Below are 17,994 nucleotides of genomic sequence, written 5' to 3'. Positions count from 1 at the left end.
ACCTAACATCACAATTTCGACTTTATCCAGTAGAAATTTTTCATTGGTGGAAATAAAATAAATTCAAGATATGACAGCCTCAGCAGAACAATAATCTCTCTTTATATCTGAGGGTTATGGACCAACAAATAAGAAAACAAACTGACTGACTTTTCTGTAAACTTACATTAACTCAGCATGGAGCTCATCAAAATTAATGTCCTGACTCATAGTGACTTTATTCTCTCTCTCAAACACCTTAACATATAAATCAATCCATGAAGAAATGGAACCCCAAAACAAGAATTGCACAGAGGAAGTACTTGGTAGTATTATTACAGGATGGGGAAGAAAAAAAATTAAAAATAATTGACCCAAAATGTTTTGACAGTATTTTGCAACAATCTAAAAAAAAACATTATTAGGAATCAGGACAGACAACTGAATACAAGAGCAGGAAGGGGTTATATTCAGCACTTTCTTGCTGTTAGAGTAACTTGCCTGAGGTCACCTTGCAAATGAATTTTACTTATTGGATAACTGGTTGTACAATGATCTTTCCAAAAATTAAGTACATAAGGTTATTAATGGACCACTAAAATTCTGCAGAAGCAGAGCAAGAGGAGCTAGAAACAAAATATAAACAGTATATTTATAACACCTTTATTTACATTTATACATAATTTAGTATGCAAGTACAGGGAAAAAAAAAAAAAAAAAAAAAAAAAAAAAAAAAAAAAAAAAAAAAAACGTGACAGTTCAAAGTTTTCTATAAATTGAAAAATAAAATGCTATGCTTAAAATTCTTTTTTGCCTCATTGGTCTGTACCAATTATTTACAGTGTTCGGCGATTATAAATGTCCATAAATTATCTATATAAACATGATTCACTACGTCATGGTATAATAACTGCTATATGAAGTAATAAAATACAAAAGATAAATAAAAAATACAAAAGGTAATATATTACAGTGTATACTTGTTATACAAATTTCCTCAGATCAGCTACTTCGAAGTAGACATGTCCTCTTTGCCTGAGTTATTGTTTCAGGCAGTGTTTTTGACCTGAAACATTAAATTTACAATGAAAATATTTTAGTAATTTGATATTGCACAAATAAGAGAAAACATCTGCATAAATATATACACATAAAAAATAAAACTACATTAAGTGTGCAACTGAACCAAGACACTATTATACAGAGCATCTTAAGAAAATGTGATTGATTCAAATAATTTGACTTACAGCACCCAGTAAGCTATACTGCAAACTGGATTTTTTAGAAGTTGAAGTAACGTTGTGTGTGTCACACAGAAGCATTACAGGATTGCTGATATCCTCAATATACATAAGTAATTTATCGTGTATGGTCATTCATTAATGATATTGTTTTCAGAAAAGCATCATCAATGAATGGCCATAAGTAAATGTAGAATGATTTAGACAGTATTTCCACTTTGTGTACTGAATGACAAATCTGAATGTGTATAATGAAAGATACCGCTCATAACAAAAACGCGGAACCCAATAATGTCCGATTAAAAATTAGGGGCCAATTTCTGAAGCTGACTTCATTTAAATATTTAGTGATTCTTCTAAACAAAGTCTGTGGTGCTCCCAGCCTGTTGCAACTATTTTGATTTGACACCACTTCAACAGCTGGCTTGCAGTTGCACTCAGAATACTGCAACCTCTCCACTTCAGAAAAATCAGTTTGTTTCTGGCAATAGAATACTGGCTGCCTCCATGATCTAGTGTTTAGTACTCTCAACTATAGAGATCAGACATGCAATAGTACAAACACACAAAATATGTAGTAAGAAGTGAATGGAATATTTAAATTTGTTGGTAGGACACTAGAAAAATCACACATGTCAACCCCTAGAATACTGCTTCAGAATTTGAGTCCTCATCAAGTAGGCATGACAGCAGACATCAAACTTCAGAAATGTTCACCTAAAATTTTAATAATTCAGCACTGCCTTGCAAAAGGAGAATGGACACTTCAGGTAATATTTTAAGGCAGATCGTTAATCTCACAAAACACTGCTGCATGAATTTCATAAAGTGGCATTTTAAGAAGGCTGCGAGCAATCCTGATGCCTCCTTCGCATAAAATGATCTACATCCTCTTAGACTGTGAAAATAAGACAAGTAACTGTAACGAAACAAGGCATACAGAAAGTCTTTTCCCCCCCTCTCTATAAATGCAATTGAACAGGACTAAATTGATAATACTGGTACACAATAACCTCACATGTACTGTGCTGTGGCATTCTGAGTATATGTTGATGTGTAGAAAACCTTTGATTTTTTTTCTACACAAGCTAAAAGGAACATGTAGGCACAGATTTAAATAATACTGGAAAAGTGTGAGAGATTCAAGTTTAGTCGAAGTAGGCATCTTGATGGTTGGCAAACCATTTCTCAAAATAAACTTGGGACAGTCTCTTACAAAGTTATTCTTCTATAAGCTACGAACATTTTGGGGGGGGGGGGGGGGGGGGAAGAAAAAAAAACTCATAAAAAACACATTCCCATGTGATAAGGCATCATAGCTTTCACACTGCTTTCCATGTAACTGATTATAGGTGAGAAGACCTAAAAAAAACATATCTCAAAATGATTTTATGTGTATTTATTAAACAAGTCTGTGTCACAATATTATGTGAAACACATTATCAACTGTCTTTTTTTTCTGTTTTATGACTAGCGCATGAAGCAACATTCCAAAAGCAGCATCTTCATTACAGCAGGCATATATGTCTTACTAGAAATCACCACACTTATGTCATGACCAGTGACCACACAGCATTGCAGACCTCTGACTCCACTGAGTTAATTAAAATTTAACTGTAAGGAACAATGAATAATAAAAAACTAAGTATCATGTCACGTGTCAAACTGAAGTTGTTTACTTCTGTATCAGTCTTTCTCAATAACCGATGCACCGATCTCTCTGAATATGTGAAGTTAATAAGCAATATCATAATGAGAATATTTACTGGTGACGGACTTCATATCGTATATGAAGACGTTAATGGATTTATTGAGAATTTAAATTCATACCATGGCAATAAATGCTTAAATCTTTATAGAAGCAAATTATGGTATTTAATTTCATTAGGACAACTTACCAGAACAAGTGTCTCAAAGGTTCAAAGAAAACCTCTAAAAATGAGTTATCGAAGAGTAAAAGTTCCACATATGTAACAGTGAATACATCTTTATTCTTCATATGGCTACAATGAACCTGCAAGATGATTTAACCACTATGTAACAATGGGAGAGGCAGATGCAAACACCACACGAATTCAGTCAGTCTCTGCCTGCCTGCCAGCCAGCTCGTCCAAGCTCTGATCTGCCTAGCAACTTTTATTGCCTTAAATTTACTTCAAAATTTACATTGCACAATTCATTACTGGGCTCTCAGTCACTGAATTCGATGGTATCACTGAAAGAGCATCTGTACATTTTCTTCAGGTTAACGACAACATCACCACCTCATCGGAAGGTAAGTGCCACCACTCACTCAAAGCAACACCAGAGAGCAATATCAACACCTATTACTTACGGAAAACCTTAAACTGATTAACAGAGGTTTACAGCGTAATGGACTTAATTGGAAATGATGCAGGGAAGGGCCTCCTGCTTACTTTCAACCACAGTACAAACCAGCTACGAAATTACATGCTAAACTTCACATAGTTATAATTAAATCAAAACAAACACAGCTACAGTTCAAAATGGAATAGGGTAACTTTTCTGGTTTGAAAACTTTGTCATTTTCTTACAAAATGGGCAAAACTGGTTATTTTAGTTCTGTGGAATGTCATATCGGCAATCTTATTACATTAATGAGATATATCCAAAAAATAATCTCCATTAGTCTATAAATAAAATACCGCAACAGTTGAATTTATTAAAAGGTATCTTCACTACATAGTCACAATTTAGATTTATCCTTTTACAACAGCTATTAAGCGGTCGACAAATTCCCTTGCACAAAGTTCTGCTGCCTGAGACTGCATCCAGCTAAATCATTGGGAGCCAAGAAATCACTGAAGTCATGACTGCAGGGTGAATTTTCATTATCTGCTGGGCAGTGTGTGTATGAGCGACAGTCTAACATACACTGTTGTGGCAGAACACACACATAAAAGGTTATAATTAGGCAAGCTTTCAGAGCCAGTGGCTCCATCTTAAGGCAGAAGGGTTGAAGGGGAAGGGGAAGGGGAAGGGAGAGGGGTGGAAGAAAAGGACTGGACAGGTCTAGGAAGAGGGGTAGATTTTGGGAACACTCAGCACCGCAGGTCAGGGAGGACATTCCGAACAAGATGAGAAGGAAAGACCAATTGTTGAGGACTGCATCAGACGAGATTTGAAAACCTGAGAGCTTAAAGGAAGACAGGAGAATATGCAAGACAGAGATAGTGCTTAAACATCGTGTATGAGTTAATAAGGGTGAAAAGCTAAGTCCATTGTACACAACAGATTTTTTTCCTTTTATCCAATCATTTTTTCTCTTATCATACAGATCACTCACTCATTACCTCTTATTAACCATTGTCTATTCTCATGATTTCCATATGAATTTTTCTGATTTTTTCCCATTGTTTTTCTTCCTTTTTTCATCTTTTATCCTATCTCTGCTTACCTTTTTTGCCGCTCCCACAATTCGTAACACTCCAAACTGCCCTCTCTTCTCATGATTAATTCCATCTCTTATTACATCTGTTCTTTCCGAAAGCATGCCTGTGCATTACCAAAACTAAGGTCCCACATTCTATTTCTTGAAACTCTGAAAGCCGTAACAGTGAAAGTCCCTGTTTCCGAATGTAATCCTACTATACACAGGCTCTTTTACAGTTTCAGATATAGCAATCCCCTGCTCTTACAGGGATAATCTGTGACCTATATGCCTCACCATGCAATATCTGTATTATCTAAGATTCTCACTTTCAGTCCTAAACCTGCATTTGATCATGCTGCTTTGCTGAAGGACCTACTTTCCTTCACACATAATGTCAACTGGAAATATCACTTTGCAACCCATTCCCAAAATCTTTCCAACAGCAAACCTGACATTAAACCCTGCCCTGAACAGTTCCAACCATGATCCCAACTTGATCCACCATCACAACCTCAAAACTAGCAAGCATTCAAAGAATTCCTCACATCCACTATTGCTTCGCAACCCTTTCTCAACTCCCTACAACATGACCCTAACCTGTCCTCTGCAGAACTCCAGGATCTAAGTTCCCTAGAAGCTGATGACTCCATCGTTATCCTCCCAGCAGCCAAAAGATTTATCACTACGGTAGTTGGCCGAAAAGAGTATGTTAGTGAAGGTCTATGCCAGCTGTCTGATCCCTCTACATACAGTGTCTGCCATCAAAATCCCAATCCCTTTGATTCGAACTGACCTGCAGTCCCTCTGTAAAACCTCAGCCTCCTCCACAAAGACTAACACCTCAATCCATAGAACTTCTCACCCCACCCAAACCACACACCCTCACCTTTTACCTTCTTCATAAGATTTACAAACCCACTCAGCCTGGCTGTGCTATGGCTGCTATCTTCAAAGCATCCACTGAACATACATCTGCCTTAGTTGATCAACACTTGCAACCCATAGTACAAAAACTTCTCTCCTATATCAACGATACCAACCATTTCCTAGATTGTCTGAAATCTGTGCCCTTGCTTGTCACCATTGATGCCACTACCTTCTACACCAACATCCCCCATGCACATGGTTGATCTGCTTCTGAATATTCCCTCAGTCAGCACTCACATGATTCCAGGCCTATGACATCCTTCCTATTCACCTTAATCAACATTATACTCTCCAACAACTACTTCATCATTAAGGAGCAGCCATACAAAGAGAAAAGGGGTACTGCCTTGGGAACGAGGATGGCTCCTTCCTACACCAATGGGTTGCTTGGAGGGGGCTTTCCTGGGATCTGTAAGTCTTCACCCCTGGTTTGGTTTAGATACACTGATGACATCTTTACTTTATGGACTCAAGGTGAGGCTGACTTCTCCTGGAATCTCTGAATACCTTCTCCCAATTAAATTTCACATGATCCTCTTCTGAATCCTGTGCCACTTTCCTTGATGTTGATCTCTTCCTCACTGAAGGCCAGCCACACACTTCTGTCAACATTAAACCCACCAACAAACAACAGTAGTTACATTTCGAAAGTTGCTATCCTTTCCATTTCAAACGTTCCCTCCCATACAGCCTTGGCATTCAAGGCAAATGTATTTGATCGAACGCAGACACTGTACAGCAATATACCACTATTCTCACCTCAGCCTTCACCTGACATAATTACCCCCCCCCCCCCCCACCCTCATATGGAAGCAGATATCCCAAGCCATCACATACAATCCTGGTACTGTGGATCCCTCCAAAAAACAGTTTTGGAGCACACCGCTGTTCACTCAGTATTTTCCTGGTCTGGAATATATTATTCAGCTACTTCGACAGAGCCATGACTTTCTAAAATCATGCCCTGACATGAAATGAAATTACTATGTCTGAGATTTTGCCCTCCCAATCTCTACAATATTCTGGTCAGACCATATGCTCCTCCTGAACCTGTCTCCCAACCCTAGGGCTCCTATCCCTGTGACCATCCCTGATGCAAGACCTGCCCTATGCATCCTCCTACTACCACCTATTCCAGCCTAGTAACTGGCAAAACATATACTATCAAAGGGAGACTCACCTGTGAAACAACACGTCATAAACCAGCTGTTTCGTATACATTGTTTAGCCTTTTACATTGGTGTGACTACCACCAAATTATCAATTAGGATGAATGAGCATAGGCAAAGGATGTATACTGGAAACATACAATATCCTGTTGCAAAGCATGCTTTACAACATGACCATCATGACCTCAGAGCCTGTTTCACTACACACATTGTAGGGAAGCAGCCTACTCACGCCTTATAAAATTCACATCAGTCTTTCAATTGTGTGCCAGCCAGTCCACTGTAACTAGCTCTGACATCATAAATGTTGCGCAATACTTTAAAAATCAAGTAAATAACCTGAAACGTTTCTAGCATGTCAGGAGTAATACTAAATCAATATGTGTTGAATATCAGTTCAACAACTTTAACCATTTTCGAAATTTGGACGTTTTTCTGTCAAAATCATTGGCGCAACAGCAAAGAGCTAGAAACTTAAAAATTTATATTTAGATTCATTTGCATAATAATTTAGTAGAAACAGTATTCTGGATCTCACAAATTAAAATTTTCTGGTTTTTATCTTAAAAATAAAGGAAGCAAGACAGATTGAGTAGGCGAATAAATAAAGCTAGGATGTTTAAATTTAAGTAGAAGGGAGATCCGCTATAATCATAAAGATGTGAGAAGTTTCAACTGAATAACTATAAAACTATAGCGATAGCGTATCTCCAAAGAGCAAGTTCAGAGCTCGTCTACTGCGTGTAGTGTAATTAAATTAATTCTCTCGCCCAAAATATTTGACTTAGCCACGTCAGACTTTTATTATGATTACTTACTTGTGTGCTGATTGCACAATTAAATTGAAAGCTTCATCGGCCATCAGCAAAGGAAGCAATGATTTATTCGATAACTTAAAGTGGTGCATTACTAGCCCAACGGCTCGTCGGGAGAGCAGATTGGATCAGGCGTTCCCTTAGCCGTCTGCACCGTGGCTTTATATGTAAGAACGCTGCGCGAGAAAAAAAAGAAGGCCCCAGTTCTCTCCAGGCGCTGATTAGCGCACCACCTGTGCCGGGAGTCGCGTCGCGTCGGTATCGTTGATATAAACAGCCTCGGATGCAGTAATAAGTTACTCGGGACACGCGTAACCATAAAATCGTTTTCGAGTGAAGTGTTAATTTTGGGATGACGTTAATGATCTATCTTTAGTTTGCGTATGTTGTATTTTCACGTGCCGCCACAGGAGACATTCTACCATTATTAGCGTGGCATTTGATGAACATTATCATCAAATTATGGTGAGCATTCACTTAAACATGTAATTTGTACAGTTATAATTGCATCAGCGCAGTAGACTCTGAACTGCTCTGGTAGTTGGATTGTGTGGATTCTTTTTGGTCTGTGACTTTCAGAATATAGTGAACATTTTAGAGAGAATGGTTTTTGATTATGAATCCCAGACAATCTCCTAATTCCTCAGAGCTATAAGCTGTAGCTATAAATGTATTTCTCAGATGAAGTGGGCATTAGGAATTCTAATTACAGGCTTCACGTTTTGCTAATCACTTTCTGGTAGCCAATATTGTAGTTAGAGAGCCAGTGTTGAGAACAGCAAACAACAGCATTAAATAAATAATAGGAACATTAACAATTATTCCACCCGATGCCCCACATATGGTGCCAATCGGCCGGGAAAGAAACTGAGTAAAAGTGAAAGTGATTTTTAAATATTCGGATTCGGGAGTGAAATGCGACACGCAACTGAGTAATAGAACAGTGATAGTGTTACGTGTGCATATGGACGACACAATTGGATTAACAACGCATCTGGATTGACGGAGCTGGCACTGAGTCTAGCGGCGCTGCTGGCATCGCGAGAAGCCAGTTTCGCCTCACCGCAGTCGTCCGCCGGAGCAACCGGAGCCGCGCCTGCAGTTGCGGGCCACGCAAACACACAGCAGCCGTCGAAGTGCCGTCTGCAGTTCAACGCGCCGCGTCGCATCAGTAAGCCTGGTACGCCGTGCCGGCAACGCCATACGTCGTGCAGAAGGAACTAAGTTAAGTGAAAAGCTGTTAAATTTTTACTAACCTGCACTAAAAGACTGTCGGCAATGGAACCGCCAGAAGAAACTGAGGTTAAACTTAAATCAGAACCTATGTCTGGTGAGGGAACTGTAAATCCAGACAACGGTTCAAGTGTAAATATGCATGAAAACAGTAATGTTAAAGTGAAATATGAAGTATTGTCTCCTGACAGTAGTGTAAAAAGGGGAAATGATTCAATAATAGAGACCCCTGTAATAAAGCAGAAATCAGAAATTGTTAATTTATTGGATGATAGTTTATCTGATGAGTTAAAAACGAAACAGTCATCAGAGGTGGTAGAGTTTAAAAAGGATAAGTTAGATATGACTGATCAATCAGATGTTTCGTTTCATTTTAATGATTCTGGTATTGGAGCTAGTTTTTCGTCACCTGAGTGTGATAAAAAACCAGCTAGTGAGCAACCCAAAGATACTGGGGCTATTGATTTAAATGTTATATTACAAGCAATAGCTACCAGTAATGCTAAAATGACAGCTGAATTGAAGTCTGAAATAACTGAGGTCAAAAGCAGTAATGCTGAATTAAAGTATGAGATTGTGGCCAGCCAAACTAATTTTAATAAATGATTGGAGGTAATGGACAATACCTTCAAGGCTGGTTGCAATAAGTTGAAAGAAGATCTGGACAGTTTGAATTATAAAATTGATTACAATCATGAGGATATTAAGAAAAAGGTTGCTCAACAATTTTCTGAAATGTATAAAACAGTAAAATCCGAAGTTGCTGAGGTTCGCAAAGACTTCCAAATGGAAGATGCGAAGCTGGAGCACAAGTTAACAGAAAAGATCGAGGCGGAATCTGAACTGTGCTCAGATAGGTTTAAAGATGTTAATATAAAAGTAAACATATGTCAAGCAGAAGTAGATGCAATCAAAACTGATACTACTCATATTGTGCAAAGAGTAGATAATGTTGAAATGAGAATAGAAAATATTAGTACTAACATTGCTAACATTGAGAGTAAAGTAGCTTCAGTAACTTCTGGTAATGGTAGTATACAACAAGTTGTAGCTGCAAACGCCGCATTTATCGGATGTTGGCAGTTCTCGCGGTTCCATCCAGATAAAAATATCTGCTTGCTAGATTTCTGGAACAATTTTGAAGATGTGATTCCACCAACTTGGTCTGAACGAGAGAAAATCTCATTTATTAGAAGCCATTTAGCAGGTGACGCCACGCATTGGTCAGCTGATGTTATGTTGAAGTGTAAAACATTAGCGGAATTTAAAACAGCTTTCATTAATGAGTTTTGGTCTAGCAATAACCAAAATGAAGTGTTGAGAGAATTTTGGAGTGGAAACGCTTCAATGCAGGCAAGGAATCTATTAAAGAGTTTGCTAGGTCATGGATTTCACGTTTGTCACATTTGGCGGAAAAGTTGAAACCTGAGATGATAATACTAGGTCTTGAAGCCAAACTGCCATGGTATCGGCAAACTAGAATTATATCTGCCCCTAGAGACAATCTTGATTGTTTCATTGAGTATTTGGAACGTTTAGAGCGTGCCAATGAGGAGCAAGCACGTAATAACAGAAATGGTAATAATACTAGTAGTCAAAATATCCACGGGTGTGCTGCCGGTCTATAGTGTCCAACGGGCACAATATTTCGGCGATCATACATGTCGCCATCATCAGGTGAACTGACGGACTGAGCTCCTGTGAACGTGCCGGCATGGAGATCCGTACGCTAAGGCTGCTCAGAGGGAACTGGGTTCAGTCGCGGCGGCGGCCGATTTAAATACCCGCGGCGCGCTCTCTCCGCCGTCCGCGCCACGGTCGCGCGGTGGAACAGATTGCGACGGCGTCTGAGATGACGTCGGTGTGATGGCTCTGTCCGCCGTGGTCGTCACAACTATACGTTTGCTCGATGTACTCTTGATTAACCCAATCGCTGGTTCCCAAGCCTTGCTAAGATTATAGCCACAGTCGCGGTTTATGAGGTCGTCATTGGTGCGAATTTCGATGGCCTCTCTAACAACGCTGTCCCAGTATCTCAACGTCTGTACCAGAATCCTCGTGTGGTCATACTCCATGGCGTGATTTTCCGACAAACAATGTTCAGCGACCGCCGACTTGCTCGGATACATCAGTCGAGTGTGCCTCTGGTGTTCACGGCATCGATCCTCGACGTATGCATCGTCTGACCAATATATGACTTGCCACATTGACACGGAATCTGGTACACGCCGGCCTTCCTCAAACCGAGGTCATCCTTGGCGCTCCCCACCAGTGCACGAGTTTTATTTGGAGGACAAAACACAGTTCCGACCCGGTATTTCTTCAGAATGCGGGCGATTTTCCCCGAGAGTGCGCCTGTGTATGGAATAAATGCAGTGCCTACCTCCTCCCTCGTGACTTCATCCATCTCAACAGGTTGTGCTGCAGTGGTTGGGCGGAGAGCACGTTGAATCTGCCACTCTGAGTACCCATTTTTTCGAAAAACAGTTCTCAGATGTTCCAATTCCTGGGGTAGACTCTCTGCGTCAGAGATAGTGCGCGCCCTATGTACTAGAGTTTTAAGTACCCCATTCCTCTGTGAAGGGTGGTGGTAGCTGTCTGCGTGCAAATACAGATCAGTGTGCGTAGTCTTCCGATACACCCCATGACCTATGGTGCCGTCTGCCCTACTCTTGACCAAGACGCCAAGGAAAGGTAATTTACCCTCCGTTTCAGTCTCCATAGTGAATTTGATGTTGGGGTGTATGGAGTTTAGATGTGTAAGGAAGTCAAGGAGTTTATCCATACCATGGGGCCAGATGACGAACGTGTCGTCCACGTAACGGAAAAAGCAAGTAGGTTTCCATACGGATGACGACAGGGCTTCCTCCTCGAAGTTCTCCATGTACAAATTCGCTACCACCGGTGAGAGAGGGAGTTGCCATGGGTAGTTAGAGAGCCAGTGTTGAGAACGGCAAACAACAGCATTAAATAAATAATAGGAACGTTAACAATTATTCCACCTGCCGCCTCACAACACCATCTAGATTCTTCTCCAGCGACCAGTTTCTCAAAACCCCGCAGGTGGGAACTAGCACTACAATGTCCTTTGTTCTCGCCACCCACCTCGTCTTTATTTACATTAAATTCTTCCGTCTTAGCATTTCTTCACAGCAACTACTCTTCTTCACTCCGTTTTCTACGTCTTTCATTGTCTTAACTGTCTATTTGTTGCCATCCCCTCCCACCCCTGTTCCATACATTGCACTTAGCTTTCGACTCTCATTAACTTGCACATGATGTTTCAAAAGCAATCTCTGTCTTGCGAATTACCCTGCCTTCCACCTTTGAAAGCTCTCAGATTTTCAAATCTCATCTGATGCAGTCCCCAACTATCAGTCTTTCCTTCTCATCTTGTCCAATAAGTCTCCTGGCCCACAGTTCTGGGTGACTTTCCCGAAACCCACCCCTTCTCCTAGACCTCTCCAGTCTTTTTGCTTCACCACTCTTCCTTCCCCTTCAACCCTTCTAACTGAAGGAGCCATTGGCTCTGAAAGCTTGCCTAATTAAAAACCCCTTTTATATGTTTTCTGTTGCTGCTTAGTGAGTAGATTTTTTATCCATGCAATTAAATTATTTGGTCAAAAATTGATTGCTTTCATTGTTATACTCATTGCTGTGAAAGTTATTACTGTTTAACAGCTGGAACAACACTAGTAGTCCAAGCAGTAAGAATTTCTGCCATCTCTTAATGTCACACACACCTGAAGAATAGTGTTAGTATTTCATCATATCTCTATGTTTTAGTCTTCAGTCCAAAGACTCATTTTCTGAACACCTCCATGGTAGTCTGTCTTATTCAAGCCTCTTCATTTGTGCGCTAAGTATGACAAACTATATCAATTTGAATCTGCTTTCTGTATTCATTCCTTAGAGTCTCTAAAATATTTAACTTTCTCCCCCCCCACCCCCCCACCCGCCACACACACACACTTCCCTCCATTACCAAACTGGCATCATTGTAGCAACCATACCAGTACTCTAAACAAAAATACAGTGCAATCTTGCTGTTGGATCACTCAGAAGTACCCACTGCTACATATACTCTCTGCCTCAATCAGCTGAAGTTACTTCTTTGCAGTGGTGGCTCGTAATGCAAATATTATGGCATTGAACCAAACTATGTACCAGTATCACAGAATGTTTTTCAATTGAAATTTTATACTATGGTAAGTGAGAGGGAAAATTTAGACTAGATTCAGCGGATCACAATATGGACCAGGGTCACTCACAGATTGCTGGTTTTGTTAGCTTGCAAATAACAAGTACAATATTTTGATTGAACATGGTTGACAAAGGAATAGGAGATCCAAAAGCACACAAAAAATTAGTACTATAAAAATGCCAAAATAAAATTTGAACAGAATTTTGTTATTTGGCTCAAATGACTATCTGATTAGGGGAATACAAATCTGAAATCAGATTTTGTCAAGGAAAAGTATTTTAATAGTTCACAATGCATTTTGTTAATGTCTTGAGTAATAAACAATAATTAAAAATATCTCTTTTTAGGTGAAACTAGTTTTCTGAATTAAAACACTGACTCAGTTCTTGACTGAGATACCACAACTGTTTCAAAATGCTTTTTAAAGGATGTAATAAAAAATAATTTGAGCATTGTTCTATATCAGGCTCAGTGAATTTGAGCCCAACCAAGTCACTAGTGTGTGTATGACGTCACTGATCTATGGACTGTACAGAGTGTGGATTTCTAAATCTGCAAGTATGCTGCACACTGCACATGCGCAGAAATGGGTGTCCGCTAACATCAGAAATTAACCTATTCTGGCCAAGCTCGCTCCTATTATAGAAATGGATTTTATGCTTTCATGTCTTCTTAATATTTATTCTGCTGTTTGCTTTGTTTTCACGACACAATGAAAAGCTACACAAGGTCTGGCGTTTCTTCCTACTACTGGTCTCCTACAAGAGATGGAATATCTGAAAGTGAAAAGGGATTTACGTTTTACAGAGAAAAAGCCTATGCTATCCATAAATAAGAAAGTAAATTGACAGCTGTGTTTTAATTAAAATTATTTCAACAGTGAAAAATTAAGAATTATTTGATGAGAAAAATCATTTTCTACGTTATTTCGCACTTAGTAAGAAGATACAAAGGACAAAGCAAAAAAGTGCTATTTACTAATTTCTAGGTATTCTTTGGCACATTTTCAGGTGTATATTTTCTAGAGCAAATAAATGTATCTGATATGAAACGTTTGGAGGACAGTTTTCCTATTCTTTCAGTTCTCAGGAGTGTAACGAATTTACCAAAAGACCTTTGACAAGAACTTCCACTATGAATTCTGCATTGGTCATTAATAAACACTATTGTCATTGTTTGTTCGTTCATTTTGTTACTATATTTTGATTTTTTTCATACAAAGGATAATTCCTAATAACTTCACTTTCACTCTTCAGATGTCAAACCACCAGCAGAGCGCCCTCAACACCAGTAATTTTGGCACTGACTTGTAAATGAAAATGACCACTCAAAAGGATTGAAACAGCAGGGGCGCTGCTGTAGACTCATTTGTCTCAAGTAGGCTACTGCGACAAGAAAGCCAGCTGCGTAAAAGGAGATTTAGTTGATGGAAACAAGAAGAAAGTCGTTAAGAAAAAAATCAGCCGCACCAAATGTTGGGAGAAAGTGCTGTACCACACTTGTAAATGAAATGTTGCACTATACTGACATCAACTAAGCAAAGCTGATTTATACCGAGACTCCAACCACGTGCGGCCAGCACATTGTGTACATGTGAAGTTTTCCACACTGTGACTGATCCTGTCATAGAATTTATGCACCATGAAACATGAATTTTCAAATTTTTGGAACAGCTTGTTGCTCATTACTCTTCACATGTCTATTTTATCAGAAAAGCAAAGTGAATTTGCAGCTCAAAGCAGCAAGAATGCCATATGGTAAAGGTCAAGTGATGTGAGCATTCCAACATTAGTAAAACAACTTTCCACATGACTGTCATTAAATTCACTATGCACTGCTATGGCATTCATATTGGTGAAGCTATTCATTAGAATGATGTCCCTAATTTTTTATATCTCTCATAAGTTGACTTCGTAGGGATCCAAAACAATGGATGAGTATTTAAGAATAAGTCACGAGGAGGTTCTAAATACTGCAGTTGCAGACGGTATACATTTTCTCAGACTGCATCAAGCAAACCAAACTTTTCTATTTACCTTCCCTGTGCCTTTCTTTCATAGCTCACACTGATTCAAAAAATTAGTCTGAGATATGATCAACTCCAAAATATCGCTAACATAGTAATAATACTGGAGTTTTTCTTGAATTAGTAACAATAACTATGCAATACTACTTTTGTACAAAAGTTACTTTGCTGGCAAACAAAACACTGATTATTCTCTCTAGTAGAACTTCTCATGTTCTATACAAGAGTGTTCAGAGTGCCCATAAATATCCTCCATCCCTTTCTTCTGAGTAACACATTTTCACCTAAGGTAATAATAGGGCTTCAGCAACAATGTGAAAACTTGGAGTAACATATATACACTGCTCAAGAGAAATAGGGGAATAGGAGTTTAGATGTCTGCCATACTTCACTGAGCAATAACTGAGGACTGATTATACCTTTATCTCTCACATATTAAGTATGCAATGAATCATTGTTGCATCCTTGACCATTTACATAAGAAGAATTGAAATGTTAACCGATGTCAAAAACAAAGTGGAAACTATCATTCATCTCATCATCCTGGATGCGGCTCATTGGATTTTGAGAGCTTGAATAATGTGTGTGCCGTCCACGAGCAGTGCCTGCCAACTATGTGGCCTGCTCCATGTAAGTCTATGGAGACCACACTGCGGGATCCATTCTCATTCTTCAATGGGAGCCCATGGGAGTTCTTTGCGAGTCAGTAGTGGAACAGGATGACCACGAAACAAGTCTGCCAAGCATGACCCACACAGCACAATGGGGTTTAGATCGGGACTCACCGTCAGCCATTCCATTACTTAAATGTCCAGGCTTTGCATGTGAACCTTGCTGACACCTGTCACATGGGCAGTGGCATTAGAAAGAATTAGAGGCCATCATTGTGTGCAACAGCCACCACATGGCCCAACAGGACCTGTTCAGTGTACTGCCTGGTAGTAACGGGACTGTGGAGACTGACAAGATCCGTATAGCTGTCAACACTGAAGCCTCCCCACAATATAAAAAAACTAACATTTGACTGTCTCTGCACATGGAAATGGCTATCATCTTGTATCAGAGGATATCTGGACTTGTTGGTGAGTAATATATTTTGCCAGTGACAAATTTTAAAGCTGACATGGGAATGGCAGAACTATGGCGAGCTGAAAGATGATGCGTCAAGTGGGGGTATGGTAACAGGAGTCTGGGTCACATGGTCCGTCTCTTAACCTGTTCACTATATTCTGATCAGACATGGCAGCTCCAGTGGCCCTTCTTAGATTGTTTTGAAGTGCTCTGGCGGTATCCGTATGATGTTGCAACATAGAGATGGTCAGATATCTGTCTTTACGTGGTGTTTGTAATGTGTCTGTGACCTTGACCTGTCTCCATGTAGTGTTTCCACAACCTATTTATGACATGGAGAGGCATTGGCATCGGCAGCAACACGGCCAAAAGTCCATCCTTTTTGGATAAAACAGATTGTTCTTGCAACTTTCACCGCATTAAGGTGGCACACTGCATTTGCTCGGTTGACTACAACGTCCTCACAGGGTGACTGCCATCTGAGTACCTCACTGGGAAACATTGGGACACCGGTGCTCACTTTCTTCTATGGGGTCACCTGACACTAACGCATAACAAAGCCAACAGATGACAGTAGATCTCACACGGTGGATGTTGGTACACGTGTTCCCCAATTCTTTTGAACAATGTACTATGAACATATTCTACAGATGTGGCACACTACTAAAAATCAGTTCGTAAGCTAACAAGATTACACTCATTTACCCACTCCTACAATTTTTTGTATACCTTCCAAATAGAGAGGAACTCTGTTTAACAGAAATTGGGGTTTTCTAAATGTGTGCTAAAAGTGACAGAGAAACTAATGATGCACCAGCCGATAAACTGTAAGTGATGAGATATAATCTTGTGAAGCATTACAAATCAAAAAACCTACATAAATTGTGAAATTTTCTTACTCCGCTTCTTAGAAATTTGAACAACAAAATAAGGTGTGGTTAGGGATAAGACATGATTTACCTAGTTTAAAGTACACTGTGCTACTGTCTACATATCAGTGGTTATTCCATATCATGAATCTGGATTACTATATTATTATGTCCTGAATGAAATTGAAAATATAGTTTGACCAAATACTGCAGATCTTAGTAAGGCGTTACTGAATAATGACTAGAGGCCACAGCAAAGTAATTTAATAGGGTTAAGAAAGTGAGAGCAATCCCAAAAGGCATTCCCAACACAAAAGTGCTACAGCAAAATAAAAATCAATGTAATGTGCGCTGCCTCTCACAAATGAGCAAGTTTACATATCACAAAGGCATTAAAGACAGATATTAAAGCACATGTCTACTCATTGCATTGTAAGTATAAATTCATATTCTCCACTTCTTATCGGACTTCTGATGATCCTCTTACTCTTCGTCACACCCTTTGTATTTACACCACATTTTACAAAATCTGGATTCAGGCTAAGAGCTAAAGTAACTACTATACATAACAAAAATTACCCATAAATGCAGTTTGGTGGCGCACTGACGATATTTCTGTGTCTGCTAGCTGCAGGTTTTACCACTTGCTGGTGATTGGCAATGCCTAAAACACAAATATTTTTCTTTTATTATTCAGTTTTCGTTACTTTTCAGAATAAAGTAGTATCAGTTTCAGAATAACCTTACTGCATTAATTTATCAACAGTAACCAAGGCTAATTGATTTTGGCAATAAGATATGAAATAATATAATAATCAAAAATTAAAGAAACTGAAATTCAGTGAACAGAGTTATGCAAGCATTGTACTTATGCAAACGTAAAAATTGTGGTTCCAGTAGTGGCGGTGATGGTACGACTAAAAATAAGAAGCCAAAAAAGATGTTCTGTTATTAGCTCTCCCTTAATAGACTGCATGATGATCACTTGGTTTCAGAAAATTTTTGCACCGAGGTACACTAATGACTAGTTTTATTTCTATTAATTCCTCATATGTCCAGTTACTAA

At 39.2% G+C, this 17,994-nt stretch overlaps 1 protein-coding gene across 1 annotated transcript in view; it reads right to left on the bottom strand.

Moving 5' to 3' along the window:
- Positions 1-737: 737 nt before the first annotated feature.
- Positions 738-17,994, bottom strand: part of LOC126259998 (kinesin-like protein KIF18A) — a 167,367-nt gene continuing 150,110 nt past the window's right edge. The window contains exons 13-14 of the mRNA XM_049957150.1: positions 17,508-17,592; positions 738-1,045 (exon numbers count right to left, since the gene is read on the bottom strand). Coding sequence (XP_049813107.1) covers positions 982-1,045; positions 17,508-17,592 — 149 coding nt within the window. The 3' untranslated portion in view covers positions 738-981. The remainder of the gene's footprint in view (positions 1,046-17,507; positions 17,593-17,994) is intronic.

The sequence above is a fragment of the Schistocerca nitens genome, chromosome 5, assembly GCF_023898315.1.
Source record: "Schistocerca nitens isolate TAMUIC-IGC-003100 chromosome 5, iqSchNite1.1, whole genome shotgun sequence".
NCBI lineage: Eukaryota > Metazoa > Arthropoda > Insecta > Orthoptera > Acrididae > Schistocerca > Schistocerca nitens.
The sequence above is the reverse complement of the archived record's forward strand: the minus strand, read 5'-3'. Positions and strand labels throughout refer to the sequence as shown.